A 14,214-nucleotide genomic window follows, 5' to 3' on the forward strand; every position below is an offset into this window, starting at 1 on the left:
TGTAGTCTTTGAGCCTGTGCTTTGGTCACATTCATTTTTTTTTACCACAGTGTATACATGGCATAAAAGAAACAGCCCATTGTTGCAAAAATGTTTAGGATTATGTGAAGTTAGCGAATAAACTTGGCATAAAAACAGGAAATGAGGTGAAAATACAGACTTGTTGGTTCTGTTTCCACAAAGGAGAAAGAAAAGAAAAGGGATCTGAGTGAAACGGGGGTAGTAAAATTTGGTATCATCCCTAGAAAAGATACAGTAAAGGGCTTAATATATTCCACACACACACACACACTGGGACTTTCTGGCTCTTCCTCAAATCTATTTCTGTAGGTCAGAAGGTAATCAGAAATAGTATTTTATATGGAACAAGAGGGAAGACCTACAATGGGAAAAGAAAAAAACAGTTAACTTCTTTGCACATATTTGAGAGCCAGCATGTTGTAATGGTTAAGAGCAGCGGACTCCTATCTGGATTACTGGGTTTGATTCCCCATTCTTCCACATGAAGCCTACTCTCTCAGAGCTCTCTCAGCCTCATACGATCCACAAGGTGACTGTTGTGAGGAGTGGAAGGGAAAGTGAATGTAATTCACTTTGAGACGCCTTCCAGTAGAGAAAAGTGGGATATAAAAACCTACTCTTTGCATATATAGAAACATTTTTGCATTCACACATGACTGTTTGCATGCCAGTCCAAGTGTACCTTACTACAGCAGTCATTTTTAAACGTGGAAGTGATAACTGTGTACATCCCCCCTTTGACCTCCTCAGAAGAAGGGCAGGTTAAGAATGTACTGTAGGTAATGTACACATACACACAGACCACAGCACGCATGGCAATATAACACTGGAAAAACTACTTGTTCACCAGTTCTGTAACCAAAAGGTTTTTTTATTCATAAACCATAGCATGCGAAATATTAGATCCAAGTAATCGGTACACTTCAGTAGCACAGTTCCCATTTGTATGTGCCCAGGATTACAAATTTTAGAACTGAGAGATTGTCAAACCACAACAAGCAAATTTAAAAAATAAAATAAAATCAAAAGTAGTACTTTATAGCAATGATGCCATTTCTTAAAAACAGGAAAAATTACCTTTTTGCTAAGGTAGGACTAAGGACTAGGTATCCATCAAAAGGAGCCACAATGAATTGCAAAAAGAAACCAGGGCATTCCCAGTTTAGAAGTTGTGCAAATATCTGATGCACAATATTAATTGTTTGCAGAATTTCTGTTCCTAGAAACAATCAGAACTCGTAAATAACAGCATTCTAGAATAACTAAGTTTGTTTTGTAATCATTGGAAGCTGTTGGACTGTGGTGGTGTACATTAGCCATTAAATTAAAAGCCTTTGAAAAAAATTTCATTCAGCTTGGACCAACCAATTATATATGTTCTGGGGACGGGGAAGGAAACAGCAGCAAATTGCAACAGTATAAAAGTAGTTTAGACTGTTTTCCTGGCCACTGCATGATTTTCTTCAAGACAGGGAAATTACATCAAAATAACAAAATTACAGCTACATTATGAATCTGCATTAAGCCTCTGAACGAGAGAATACATTTATGGAAGGAGACTACTGCTATATGATGGGAAACAGTTCACCATCTGCCAGTTCACATGAAATTTGTGAAATGCAATTTCAGGGTATGCCGAGATGAAATAAGCTTCTTATGCCTTTATGGTACATATAGGTAATGAGTCCGCAAATTACTGACGTGTAACAAAAGCAGCAGTTAATTTGGATTATATCTAAGTTCCCAAAGATACTGCTTCTTGCCTTTACAAAATGAAGCTGTCCATCTGAGTCACAGGATGCAATCATTTTTTGTTTGAGTACTCAGAACTTCTAATAGCTCAGTAAAACATGAGCTGATGTAATAAAGTATCAGTCACCAAAGGAACATTATATTGCTGTTGTAAAAGCAAGAATTCAAAGAATATGGAAAATTGTTCTTGGGCTGTTTTATCCATTTATTTTACATTGTTATTGTCTTGCAACGGCACAGTAACATCCTTCATGAAATGCAAGCGGAACCCTCTGACCTGCCAGGAAGAAAGCAATACTTACTGTCTGGAAAAACCTACTCAGTGTTATGTTCAGACAGCTAGATCACAACTAGTCCAATACAGTGTTAAGTTAAAAATGCCTGGTCTTGGAGCATCATCAGCTGCTGTGTTCCAAAGGTCATTAATTTGTCAGGTTATATGAAGCTTACTACAATTTTGAAAAGTCTAGGATCTTTTAAACAATCAGTTTTCCTTTTATACAAGATAGGTGTTTTCTGATACTTACTGCACTTTGCTGTTTTCCAGACTCTTAAATCCAAACTTTTGCCCAGTCAAAGACTGATACACATTGCTGTTCCTACACAACTACAGTATTTCTAAGCATTTCAATATTATGATGTGCTCCTGGGCACTGCATGATTCAGAAGCAAGATGATACAACTGATATTATGAAAAGAGGCAGCATGGAAAAGGCAATCGGTGTCAGTTCAGAACTGGCATTATAATGCTGAGTGGAACTCTTCTAGCCATGAGTATTTCACCACTTAATATACTTTCTCTAAACATAGACATCTAAACTCACCACCACAAGATTAACATAAATAAATTAGAGACATATATGCAGATCACATGGAAGGCAATAAAGAAGCAGGCTGGCTTTTGCCTTGAAAGGCTTAAAAAGTAACTAAAGTTGTGACTGCAACAGATGTTAACACACCAGTCTTAACATGATTATCCCTCCAGTTCTTCCTCATCAGGCATCAACATAATTATACCATTATTAAGAAGACTGAGGGAAACTGAATTCCCTCTGTGCTACTCCTATGTGACCCTGTTCGAAGAATTTGGTTATTTAGTGCAGAATATTCAAGAGCACAATAGTACTAACATCTATTAATACTCCATTAGTACTGTGGATTTTAAAAGTTATTGCATAGCTTTATGCATTTTTCTAAAATACTGGTCTGCTTATTAAACAGTTTTTTGTAATAAAAACCAAGCAACTGTCAACACATTTGGAGCATCGACTACCTTGATCTTCTATCTTTTTTGGATTTGTCTGTACATTTATCCATAGTCTTCTCGTTGTCTCCTCTGCATTTGGGGCAATACCACTTCCCCTTTGGTTTATAGGTGAGCCCAACACATGAAAAGTGAAACCACTCATTAGGACACTGTTCATTGTCACATCCTATCATTTCTCCATAAGATACTTGGTCACAGAGACAGTAAGTTGGTTCATTAGGGTCTACTGCAAAGTCTACTGGAGAAGCTTCCCTTTCTTGTTTAGCTTTAGAGCGTTTCTTTTTCTTGGCAGATTTGGATCTCTTTTCCTTAGGAGGCTGGTCATCATACTCATCAATTCCATTTGCTATATGACATATATCACGACTTTCACTGGTACGCTGTCGGCGGGGCCTTCGCGAAGATCTCTCTGGTTGACAAGGATCCACTTTTGACTTTTCAATGGGTTTTTCCGTATCTGAATGATCTTGAAAACACTGAGAATGAGAGTCTATTTGCCTGGCTCTGTTCTCTACTAACTCAAGCATCTGAGTAACTATTTGGATTTTCTCATCTCCTAGCTCTTGGCTGTTGATTAAGGCTCGCTGAAGATGCTGCTGCAAACGCTTTTTCTGGACAGGATCATCTTCGCTCTTGTATTTCTCATAAACTTCATCAATTTCTTTCAATGCTTCTGTCAAAGGGGAAAAAAACAGAGTAAGTGTACTACAAACTAGAACTGCCGAAGCAATCACTTTCCAGTTATATGTAACCATGAGTTATCAAATACTTTGCTTTGGGGAGGAAGGTCTTTACTCTGGCATGCCACAACTTCACTCAAGTCAGCAGAGTTTTCTGCAGGTGCTAGCCTGCAAATGAACAAAACCAACAATCACCCGTGCACGTTCTTCCCCTGTGGTTTGCCCAAAGAGACCAGGAAAGCTTCCACTGTCCTGGCTTTCCACAAGCTGGGCAAAACTGAACTATTCAAGAGGGCTTTTCTGCACAAGTAACTTGGATGCACTATACAAAACGGTGTTACAAAGATGCTTTGAGAAATGATTAGTGACTATGGTCTATTGTAAGTAGGAACCTATTTATGTAATTTCTATACCACTTACTGCAAGGGTGTCAAACGTGTGGCACAGTGGCCGGATCAGGCCCCCGGAGGGTTCTTATCAGGCCCCTGAGCAAGTCTGCTTTCTTCTCTCTCTCTCTTCTGAGTCAGAGCTTGCTTTGCCAGACTTGCTTAATTGCACAGGAGCTAAAGAGCAAAGCCTCTATCTTCTCCACTGGCTAAGGCTCCTCCCTTGGGGAGGAAAGGGAGAGCTTGCTTTGCCAGGCTCCCTCCATCACACAGCAAAGCTACTGAGCCAAGCCTCTTTTCCTTCTATGGACTGAGGCATTTGCCTCTCCCCTGCAGCTTAGTAAAAGGGGCTTTTAAGAAGGTGCCTGCACGTTGCAGAGGGTGCTGCGGGCAGGGGGATGGGCACTCAGATTCTGAGCTAATTTGCGACTGGCCCCCCAAGATTTCGACTGCCTAGAGGCCTCCACGGTTTAACCCGGCACTGCACAACGCAAGTCAGCCTTATTGAGGTCCTGGTTGTCACAGCGAAGCACACAAGTGGTTGGGAAATCAGGCGAAGGGGCAGCGTTTGAAGAACTTGATTCTGACTCCACTTGAGAAGCATCAGCTGCACAAGAGCAAGCCCGCGTGCACCACCGACCCCACAGAGACCCAAGCGGGAGACTCGGAACTTCCAGGCGCTGCGTGTCGCTAGTCCCGAAGGAGGCGGATCTCCCTCCACGGACGAGGTCTCAGAAAACGTGTCTTTGTGCCAACCGGTAGCGAAAGGGCGCCACACTCGCTGACACCCCGTGTTCCCCCTGGGCTGAGTTAGAAACGCCTCCTGCTCACACCTTTTTGCCTTCGCTCCGGAAGGACGACCCCGGAGCACAATAAATAATGCAGCAGTTCACAACTTGAACGCCAGCAGCTCCCAAAGTGGCGTCTGTGCTCAGAGGGAACATTGTGACCCCGCCCCGCCAGCCCCAGGCCGAGAAACCCCCCCCTCCCCGCCGGAGGGATCCCAGCCGGGGGGGGGGGGGGAAGGTGGCCATTTTCTGCCCCAAGCGCGCGTGTGGCGGGGGGAGGAGCGAGCCGGCCGCAGCCCCCGCCCCCTCGGCCAGCGAAGGTGCCGCCGCCGCCCCTCTCCCTTCCCCTCACTCACCCCGGCATCGCGTGTCCATTTCGCGCAGGAGCGAGGCCATCCTCTGCATGTCCAGCGGCAGGGACTCGACGCACTCCAGGTAGTCCTGCACGTAGCGCGCCAGGAACCGCTCCGACACGCCGCCCCCGCCGCCGCACGGGAAGCTCGGGACGCCCCCAGCCCCGCCGGCACAAGTGGCTGCAGACCCGGCCGCCGCCGCCGCCCCAGACCCCGCCCCCCCAGGCTGTTGCCCCGGCGACCCCAACATCATGACGCGACGTGACAGCCCCCCCTGCCTCCTCGCGCAGGAGACCCCGATCCCGCGAGGGAAGGGGGAGGGCGGGGAGCGGAGTCCCCCAGGCGGCGGCTTCTCAGGCGGCTGAGGCGGCCGGGCGAGAGGAAACCCTCCTCCCTCACTTAGAACTCCCCGCCTCCTCTCCCTTCCGCACCCCCCCTTACTTTTTTTGCTCGTAGGACTGCGCATGCGCGAGGCCTTCCCTTATAAGGCGCGGCCGGTTCGCATTCTCCCGCCTTCCCCTCGCGGCGGCTGCTATTGGCTCGAGCGATCAGGGCGTCAGAAGACAAACGTGGAGTGGGGAGGGGAAAAGGAATGAAAGGCAGAATTCTTAAAGGGGCCTTCGGCGGAGGCTGGTCTCCGCTTCCTTCCCAGTTTCGTCCCTGATGGATCGTTCGGTCGCTCGCTCACGCTTTTTTTAATCGTTTGCTCCGGCCAATCAGCTGTCGGGAGGGGCGGAAATGAACCGCCTCGAAAAGAAGCCTGGTCTCCCTGGGCGCTTCCTGACCGCCGTGTGCCCTCCCCGCCCCCATCTGACGATGTATTGGAACGCGGTCATGAAGGAGGCAAGGGAGGCGCGGAGGAAGCCCCAGCACGAGCGGGACAGAAGTGACTTGGAGCCGCCGCGCGCGACTTGGGAGGAATGTTGTGCGTCAGGGGGCTTCTGCAGGAGGGGTGTGAAAGCCGTCGGACTTCGCTGGAAATGCAAAGCCAGTTTGGTGTAGTGGTTAAAGTGTGCGGACTCTTATCTGGGAGAACTGGGTTTGATTCCCCACTCCTCTACTTGCACCTGCTGGAATGGCCTTGGGTCAGCCATAGCTCTTGTAGGAGTTGTCCTTGAAAGGGCAGCATCTGGGAGAGCCCTCCGCGCCCCACCCACCTCACAGGGTTTCTGTTGTTGGGGGAGAAGATATAGGCGATTGGAAACCGCTCTGAGTCTCTGATTCAGAGAGAGGGGCGGGGTATAAATTTGCAGTTTTCTAAATATCTACGAGCACTCTTATTTAGGAGCAAACCGCAGTGAACTCAAAAGGGATTGGCTTCCGGGCGGGGGCAGGCTGCACAGCTTTCCAGCACGAGGATAGGTGGGCAGCCCCATTGGTCACCTCACTGTTGTCGCCTTGAGAGCAGGAGGACTGGAGGGATGCTTCTGCTGCTACCTTCTGGTTCAGCAAAACGCAACAGGAGGCCAGCGGCGCCTGTTTTACTTTTGCATTCTTGGTACTTGTTAGGAAAGTATCCAATTTCTTTCCTCTGTTCCTTGCATAACGTTTTCCAGCACTTCTCGGAGTTTGTGTGGATTAGACGGTGCATTTTAAATAGGGGGAAAGGAAAGGTTCCCTGTGCAAGCACCAGTCGTTTCCGACTCTGGGGTGACGTTGCTCTCAACGTTTTCATGGCAGACTTTTTACAGGGTGGTTTGCCATTGCCTTCCCCAGTCATCTACACTTTCCCCTTTTAACAGTGACAGTAAGGAGATGGCAAAGGTGAATAGCTACACCCAGGGCACTGGATTTGGCTGCAGGGGATTTATGAACACCATGCAGGGACTGGGTTAAAGCTGGATCTTGGTTATTTTAAATGGATTCTCCTGAATCCATACAATTCTTACACTGAAATAATACAAAACCACTATTTGTATCATTGTTCATGTCTTTGTTTATAGACATTAACATAAATCATAATAGATCCAGTGCTTTGTGTTACCACCATTGTTTTGTCTGGATCCCTCCTTCCTCAGAGGAATAGTCTGGTACCTTGGAAAAAGTGACAGCAGACAACTTTCTTTCTCAGCATCTCACAGAGTCACTCCTCTAGAGACTAGACTTTCACCAGTCTGCAAATAGGGCCAAAATAGGTCCTACAATGACATGGAATGTCATCAAATATTGGTCAGAGGCTTGTCGGGGAAAACTGATCCTCAAGGTGCAAAGGTCTGATTTTTGGCAGTTCTCTTCCCTCTTTTTAAATCCATCAATGCCATAGATTAATTTCCAGAAAAGGTAGTACAACTAGCCCATTTCCCCACTTTGCCTGATTTTCCCTTACCTGGTTTATACTATGTAGACAAAACCCCATCATCCTATAACACCTTTTGTATAAGATTTCTTGCTATGTCTGCTAGAGTTCACCAAACACAATAGACATTTTCACACTGCATTCACAACCCCTGGGAAAGTTATGCAGCTTCCCTGGTCCAAATACATTGTTTTCATTAACAGCATCACAGCATTGTTCTAGCAACAATCATGTCATAACTCAAAGGCTATGTCCACACTGGCTTTTGTCTCATCAAGACTATGTGTGACTGTTTGTTTGTGCATTATGTGGACATCCACTAAATTACACTCCCAACAAGAAACTGGGTACAACTTATTTAAATGGAATGCTGGTTCTTTCTGCTCATCTTTCTCCTCGAATCTCTGTTCTGGAGTAGGTAAACATAGTCCCATGTAAAAAGCTTCCTTTCTGTCTCTATAAAGCTACTACCTTTATTTTCTGAACTTGTATGAGTGTTTATAAATTAATAAGTTTGATTTTATTTCTTTTAATTTCTTTGATAAAAACCATTTAATTAGTTAAGGCCTGGTTCATTTGAGAGTTCTACTGAAGGAAAAATCCCCATAAACATAGGAGGAGATCCTGCTTGTTGCCCACTCTTGCATAGCGTAGGGGGGTCTTCCAGCTAATTCTCCCAACAAAGTCAGGAGACCCTCACAACCACTTAGGGTAACACCATAGCCCCAGTGCTCTAAAAACAAATGTCTCCATAAGTAGTATCTTTATTTAAAAAAAAAGATGCTACTGAAATACGTTTTACAATCAGTGTACATGGACTGTACCAGAACAAACATATCTGTGTTTTTTAATCCTGCAGTGGCACAGAAATGCATTTAAAAGGGGATCCTTGTCATTTTTATGTTGGAAAAATAATTTTATCTCTTTACATTATTTATAACTTGACCTAGATAGCCAGGCTACACCAACATCCTCAGATCTAGGAAGCTGAGCAGGGTCAGCCCTGGGTAGGAATAAGGAGTTCCAGGGTTGTGACACAGAGGCAGGCAATGGCAAACCACCTCTAAATGTCTTTTGCCTTGAAAACTGCATAGGGTTGCCATAAGTTAGCTGTGATTGACAGCAGTTTCTGCCACATTTTATTTATAGGTTGCCTTTTTCACTGAGACTAAAGCCACATTACACAACAAAAGCCAATGCAATAATAAGATGAGACAAGTAATAAGCAATGTAGTGGGACTAGCAGAAACCTGAAACAAAGCTTAAGTATTAAATATGACAGAAAAAGGTATCCCATAAATAGGAATGTGATATAATGAGAGCAAGAGAACAGTCCAGCAAACATAATACTATAGAACAAAGTTTGAGTTCAGTAGCAGCTTTAAGATCAAAAAAGTTTTATTCAGGGTATGAGCTTCTATGTGCAAGCACACTTCATCAGATACCTTGTTTGCACACAAAAGCTCATACCTTGAATAAAACTTTGTTGGTCTTAAAGTTGCCACTGAACTCATACTTTGTTTTACTGCTTCAGACCAAGATGGCTGCCCACCTACATAACACTATATGCAGTAATACAGTGTACAGCAAGGGTGTCGAACTCGTTTGTTATGAGGGCTGGATCTTACATAAATGAGACCTTGTCAGACTGGACTGTGTGTGTCATACAATGTAATGCCAGGTAACACAGATATAAACTTTATAAAGGACACACAAACACAAAGATTTTTTAAAAGCTTAAACTAAAACATGCTTAAAACAGTAGCCCTTGTTGGTCTTAACTGTGCTTTCATTGTATTTTTCCTCTGTGATCCAGGGAACTGGGCAAAGGAAACTCTGGCTCTGTCCTTCCTTCCCCAGGGGACCAGGAGGGGGAGGAGCCTCAGCCAATAGAAGGAAGAGAGGCTTGGCTCAGCAAAGCAAGTTCTCTCCCCCCGCGCTTCCTCCCCAAGGGAGGATCCTCAGCCAATGGAGAAAACAGAATTTTTGCTCTGTAGCTCCTGTGCAGTTGAGCAAACCCAGCCAACAAGCTGTGATGCAGAAGGAAGCAAGAGAGAGAAGGAAGCAGGTGACAGCCAGTTGCTTGAGGGGCTGACAGGAGCCCCCTGGTGTACAGTCTTGTTCTATTTATTAAAACATCTTCTTAAACCATTCTGTTGTAATGTATCATCTTTAAATAAAAATGCTCTCCTGAATTCTCTACCACTGTGAACTAGGGGATACTACAGAAGATGCATGTATAAGGGAGCTACTGGTATTAAAGTTGTGAGTTACTGGCACTGAAGTTGTGAGCTACTGCATAAGTTAGTGTGCCCTAGGGTCATTCTTCCTGAGCTAAGGCCAAAATGTGTGAGCTGGAAGCTAAAAATGTGTGAGCTAGCTCACGCTAACTCAGAGGGAAGACTGATGGGCAGTTGTTGATATTTGCCTGTTTGAAGGGTGAAGATGAACAAAGGTGCCATGGAAGAACACAGGGGAAGAAAAGGTCCTGCAGATGTGGACCAAGGCCATGAAGGTCTTTGTCTGTGAATTGAACCTGGTAACTGATGGTCAGCCAGTGGAGTAACTGCAAAATGGGTATAATAAGCATGCTCCTGATAACAACCAAGTTGCACCAACTGGAGCCTTAATCAACTTTAAGAGAAGGTGGGAGCCGTATGAATGTCATGAGGATCCATGTTTCCTAAATACATTTTTGTAGCCTGGTAGAGTCCTGACTTGAATAGTCCAGACTAGCCTGATCTCATGATATCTTGGAAGCTAAGGAGAGTTGACCCTGGTTAGTATTTGGATGGGAGACCACTGGGGAAGTCCAGAGCCCTCTAAGGCAGGCAATGACAAACTACTTCTGAATGATTCTTGCCATGGTAATCTATGGGGGGTCACCATGAGTCAGCTGTGATTTGAGGGCTCTTTCCACTACCAGCGTGGCAGAACTATAAAGCCCTGGATCCATACATTTTATGGTATGATCCCCAGACAAGGGTATTCTCAGCAATACAGTAGATTGTGTTATTTCAGTGAAAAAAGCCTATACATTCAGGAGGATCTTTGACTTGAATCTGTGACTGATTCCTCACCAGCAGTTGCTCCGTCCCCTCGGCTTCTGCTTGAGCAATCGATTCCCCACTAGTTGCTGCACAGGTGCCTTTTGATCCACAGCTATCTCCCATTCCCCTCACAGTGACTGGATCTGGTGTTTGGAGACCTGGGCTCCGCAAGGGGAATGGGAGGTAGTCGTGGATCAAACAGGGAATAGATTACAACTGGCTCAAGCAGAAGCCTGGGGGCAGAGCAACTGCCAGTGAGGAATCAGTCCATGTTTTTGTGTTGTGGCATTGGAGCCATGCTTTTTCTTGTTATTTGTGAATGTGATATGTACTCTTGCAGTGTATTCAGTAGAAATGGTGAAGAGCTGTGAAGATCCATGCCTTGGATTCATGCCTTTGTACCTTAGCCACTGTCATAAAGACCAGGATCATTTGCTTCTTTTAAATGCAATCTGCAAATATTGATGCAGTTTGTGATTTAAAAGTGTATTATTTCAGGCAATTCCTTATAATAACCATGATGATATGTGCCTTTGCTATTGCACTAGTTTGTTCCCTGAAGCACTAGAACCACAATTTTTAAGTATACATGTGGATATAGATGGGGTGCTATGAACTGGCAGAGGATTCGGAAGGACTCTGTGGAAAAATCATGATCTGTGGCTCAATTCTTTTTTTCTGTGTTACAGCAGCTCTATGAAATGTTGCGCAGTAGGCATGGGCCAAGAAACCCCAGTTCAACTTGGGCTCATCAACCGGACAGCCCCGAACCAAACTTCTGAACAAAAAACCAAACTGAACCAGCTTGGGTGGCATTGAGCCCGCCCCATTGTGCTTGCATCATTCAGAAGTGATGTGTGTCTGGACAAAAACTGTCTTCCAGAGGAGCCTGGGCAAGCCTCCAGCGGTGCCTATTTCTCACATGTCCCTAAATTGTTCAGGGTGGTAAGAACCAGAGAGGATTGTGAGGAACTCCAAAGAGATCTGTTGAGGCTGGATGAGTGGGCGTCAACGTGGCAGATGAGGTTCAATATGGCCAAGTGCAAAGTAATGCACATTGGGGCCAAGAATCCCAACTGCAAATACAAGTTGATGGGATGTGAACTGGCAGAGACTGACCAAGAGAGAGATCTTGGGGTCATGGTAGATAACTCACTGAAAATGTCAAGACAGTGTGCGATTGCAATAAAAAAGGCCAATGCCATGCTGGGAATTATTAGGAAGGGAATTGAAAACAAATCAGCCAGTGTCATAATGCCCCTGTATAAATCGATGGTGTGGTCTCATTTGGAATACTGTGTGCAATTCTGGTCACCGTACCTCCAAAAGGATATTGTAGCATTGGAAAAAGTGCAGAAAAGGGCAACTAGAATGATTACAGGTTTGGAACACTTTCCCTATGAAGAAAGGTTAAAACGCTTGGGGCTCTTTAGCTTGGAGAAACGTCGACTGCGGGGTGACATGATAGAGGTTGACAAGATTATGCATGGGATGGAGAAGGTAGAGAAAGAAGTACTTTTCTCCCTTTCTCACAATACAAGAACTCGTGGGCATTCAATGAAATTGCTGAGCAGTCGGGTTAGAACAGAGAAAAGGAGGTACTTCTTCACCCAAAGGGTGATTAACATGTGGAATTCACTGCCACAGGAGGTGGTGGCGGCCACAAGCATAGCCACCTTCAAGAGGGGGTTAGATAAAAATATGGAGCAGAGGTCCATCAGTGGCTATTAGCCACAGTGTGTGTGTGTGTGTATATAAATTTTTGGCCACTGTGTGATACAGTGACCCACTTCAGTCCGGCTTTCGCCCGGGCCACGGGATGGAGACGGTGTTGGTTGCCCTGGTAGATGACCTTCAACGGCATCTGGATTGGGGTGGCTCGGCAGTGCTGATGTTGTTGGACCTATCGGCTGCGTTCAATACGGTCGACCATCGGTTACTGACTTGCCGCCTTGCCGACTCAGGGATTCAGGGGTTGGCCTTACAGTGGCTTTCCTCTTTCCTTGAAGGTCAGGGACAAAGGGTCGCGATTGGGGGGGAGCTATCCCAGAGGCGCACACTCGACTGCGGTGTGCCCCAAGGGGCGGTTCTCTCCCCGATGTTATTCAACATCTATATGCGACCCCTTGCCCAGATTGCCCGAGGGTATGGGCTGGGATGTCACCAGTATGCTGATGACACCCAGCTCTATCTGCTTATGGACGGCCGACCGGTCTGAGCCCCAGAAAATCTGGATCGGGCATTACAGGCCGTGGCTGAGTGGCTCAGACTGAGTGGACTGAGGCTAAATCCTGCGAAGATAGAGGTCCTTTGCTTGGGTTGTCGGGGACCGGGGGGGGGGAATCCCCCTGCCAGTTTTTGACGGTGCGCCGCTGATAGCGGCGGACAGAGTCAAGAGCCTGGGGGTCCTATTGGAGCCTTCCTTAAAGATGGAGGCTCAGATAGCAGCCACTGCCAAGTCCGTGTTTTCATCTTAGGCGGGCAAGGCAGTTGGCCCCCTTCCTGGATCGCGACAACCTAGCAACAGTGATCCATGCTACGGTCACCTCGAGGCTGTACTACTGCAATGCCCTCTACATGGGGCTGCCCCTGTGCCGAACTCGAAAATTGCAGCTGGTGCAGAATGCCGCGGCCCGGCTGTTATTGGGCCTCCCAAGATGGGGGCACATTTGGCCGGGTCTTCGGGCTCTGCACTGGCTCCCAATAATATACCGAGTTTGGTACAAGGTGCTGGTCATCACCTTTAAAGCCCTATATGGCCTGGGACCTGCCTACCTGAAGGACCATCTCTCCCCACATGTTCCCCAGAGTGTGCTGAGATCGGGAACCCAAAATCTTCTCGCTATCCCTGGGCCAAAAGAAGCCTGCCTAAAATCTACTAGGGACAGGGCCTTCTCTGCTATGGCCCCTACATGGTGGAACCAGCTGCCGGAGGAGGTGAGGGCCCTGCGGGACCTTACTCAGTTCTGCAGGGTCTGTAAGACAACCCTCTTCCGGCTAGCTTACACCTAATCTGATATGGAAAATTAAATGTAGCTTTACCAGATTCTTGCTATACATACTGTTGTAATGTTTAATGTTTTTAAGGTTTTAAATGTTTTGAATGTTTTAAATGTTTATATATTTAAATGCCAATTTAATTTATGTTTGACTATCTGTTGTGAGCCGCCCTGAGCCACTTCATGGAAAGGGCGGGATATAAATCATAAATAAATAAATAAATAAATAAATAACTGATGTGAGCACATCAGATATGCTTACTTCACGGATGATGTGGGTATGCTGGGGATGGGACTCAACACCACCTGGAAGTGGACTGCTGAACATGTGAGCCAAACCAAGCAGAAAAGCTTGGTGTGTGTTCAGGGGAAGGCGTCTTTCCTGGACCTTGACTTGCAGATTCGGAATTGGGCAAAGACTGGCCCAGACTTTGGCTCAGGTTTACGTCTGTGTTAGGGTTGCCAGGTCTGGGTTGGAAAATACCTAGAGACTTTGGGGGTGTATCCAGGAGAGGGGGGGGCTCAGCATGGTACACTGCCATAGAGGCCACCCGTCAAAACAGCCACTTTCTCCAGGGAAGCGGAAAAAGGTAAAAGTCGGATCTACACGGATCTTCATGAA

The 14,214-nt window shown here is 46.0% G+C and overlaps 1 protein-coding gene across 2 annotated transcripts; it reads right to left on the reverse strand.

The window, feature by feature from the left end:
• Positions 1-877: 877 nt before the first annotated feature.
• Positions 878-5,635, reverse strand: ING2 (inhibitor of growth family member 2). Of its 2 annotated transcripts, none has more exons than XM_060246478.1 (2): positions 5,251-5,635; positions 878-3,710 (listed from the first exon to the last, which is right to left on the reverse strand). In XM_060246478.1, the coding sequence occupies exons 1-2, from the start codon at positions 5,498-5,500 to the stop codon at positions 3,043-3,045; spliced, it is 918 nt and encodes a 305-aa protein (XP_060102461.1). In that variant the 5' UTR covers positions 5,501-5,635; the 3' UTR covers positions 878-3,042. The 2 variants fall into 2 exon arrangements, with proteins under 2 accessions (XP_060102461.1, XP_060102460.1); XM_060246477.1 differs by having other exon boundaries at positions 878-3,713; positions 5,251-5,625.
• Between the last annotated feature and the right edge of the window lie 8,579 nt (positions 5,636-14,214).

The sequence above is a fragment of the Heteronotia binoei genome, chromosome 9 (assembly GCF_032191835.1).
Source record: "Heteronotia binoei isolate CCM8104 ecotype False Entrance Well chromosome 9, APGP_CSIRO_Hbin_v1, whole genome shotgun sequence".
NCBI classification, from domain to species: domain Eukaryota; kingdom Metazoa; phylum Chordata; class Lepidosauria; order Squamata; family Gekkonidae; genus Heteronotia; species Heteronotia binoei.

Coding starts and splice junctions, on each gene's coding strand:
- ING2 (XM_060246477.1), bottom strand. CDS start 5,500: ATGATGTTGGGGTCGCCGGGGCAACAGCCTGGGGGGGCGGGGTCTGGG. Junction 3,714..5,250: donor AATGGACACGCGATGCCGGG/GTGAGTGAGGGG, acceptor CCCCTTTGACAG/AAGCATTGAAAGAAATTGAT.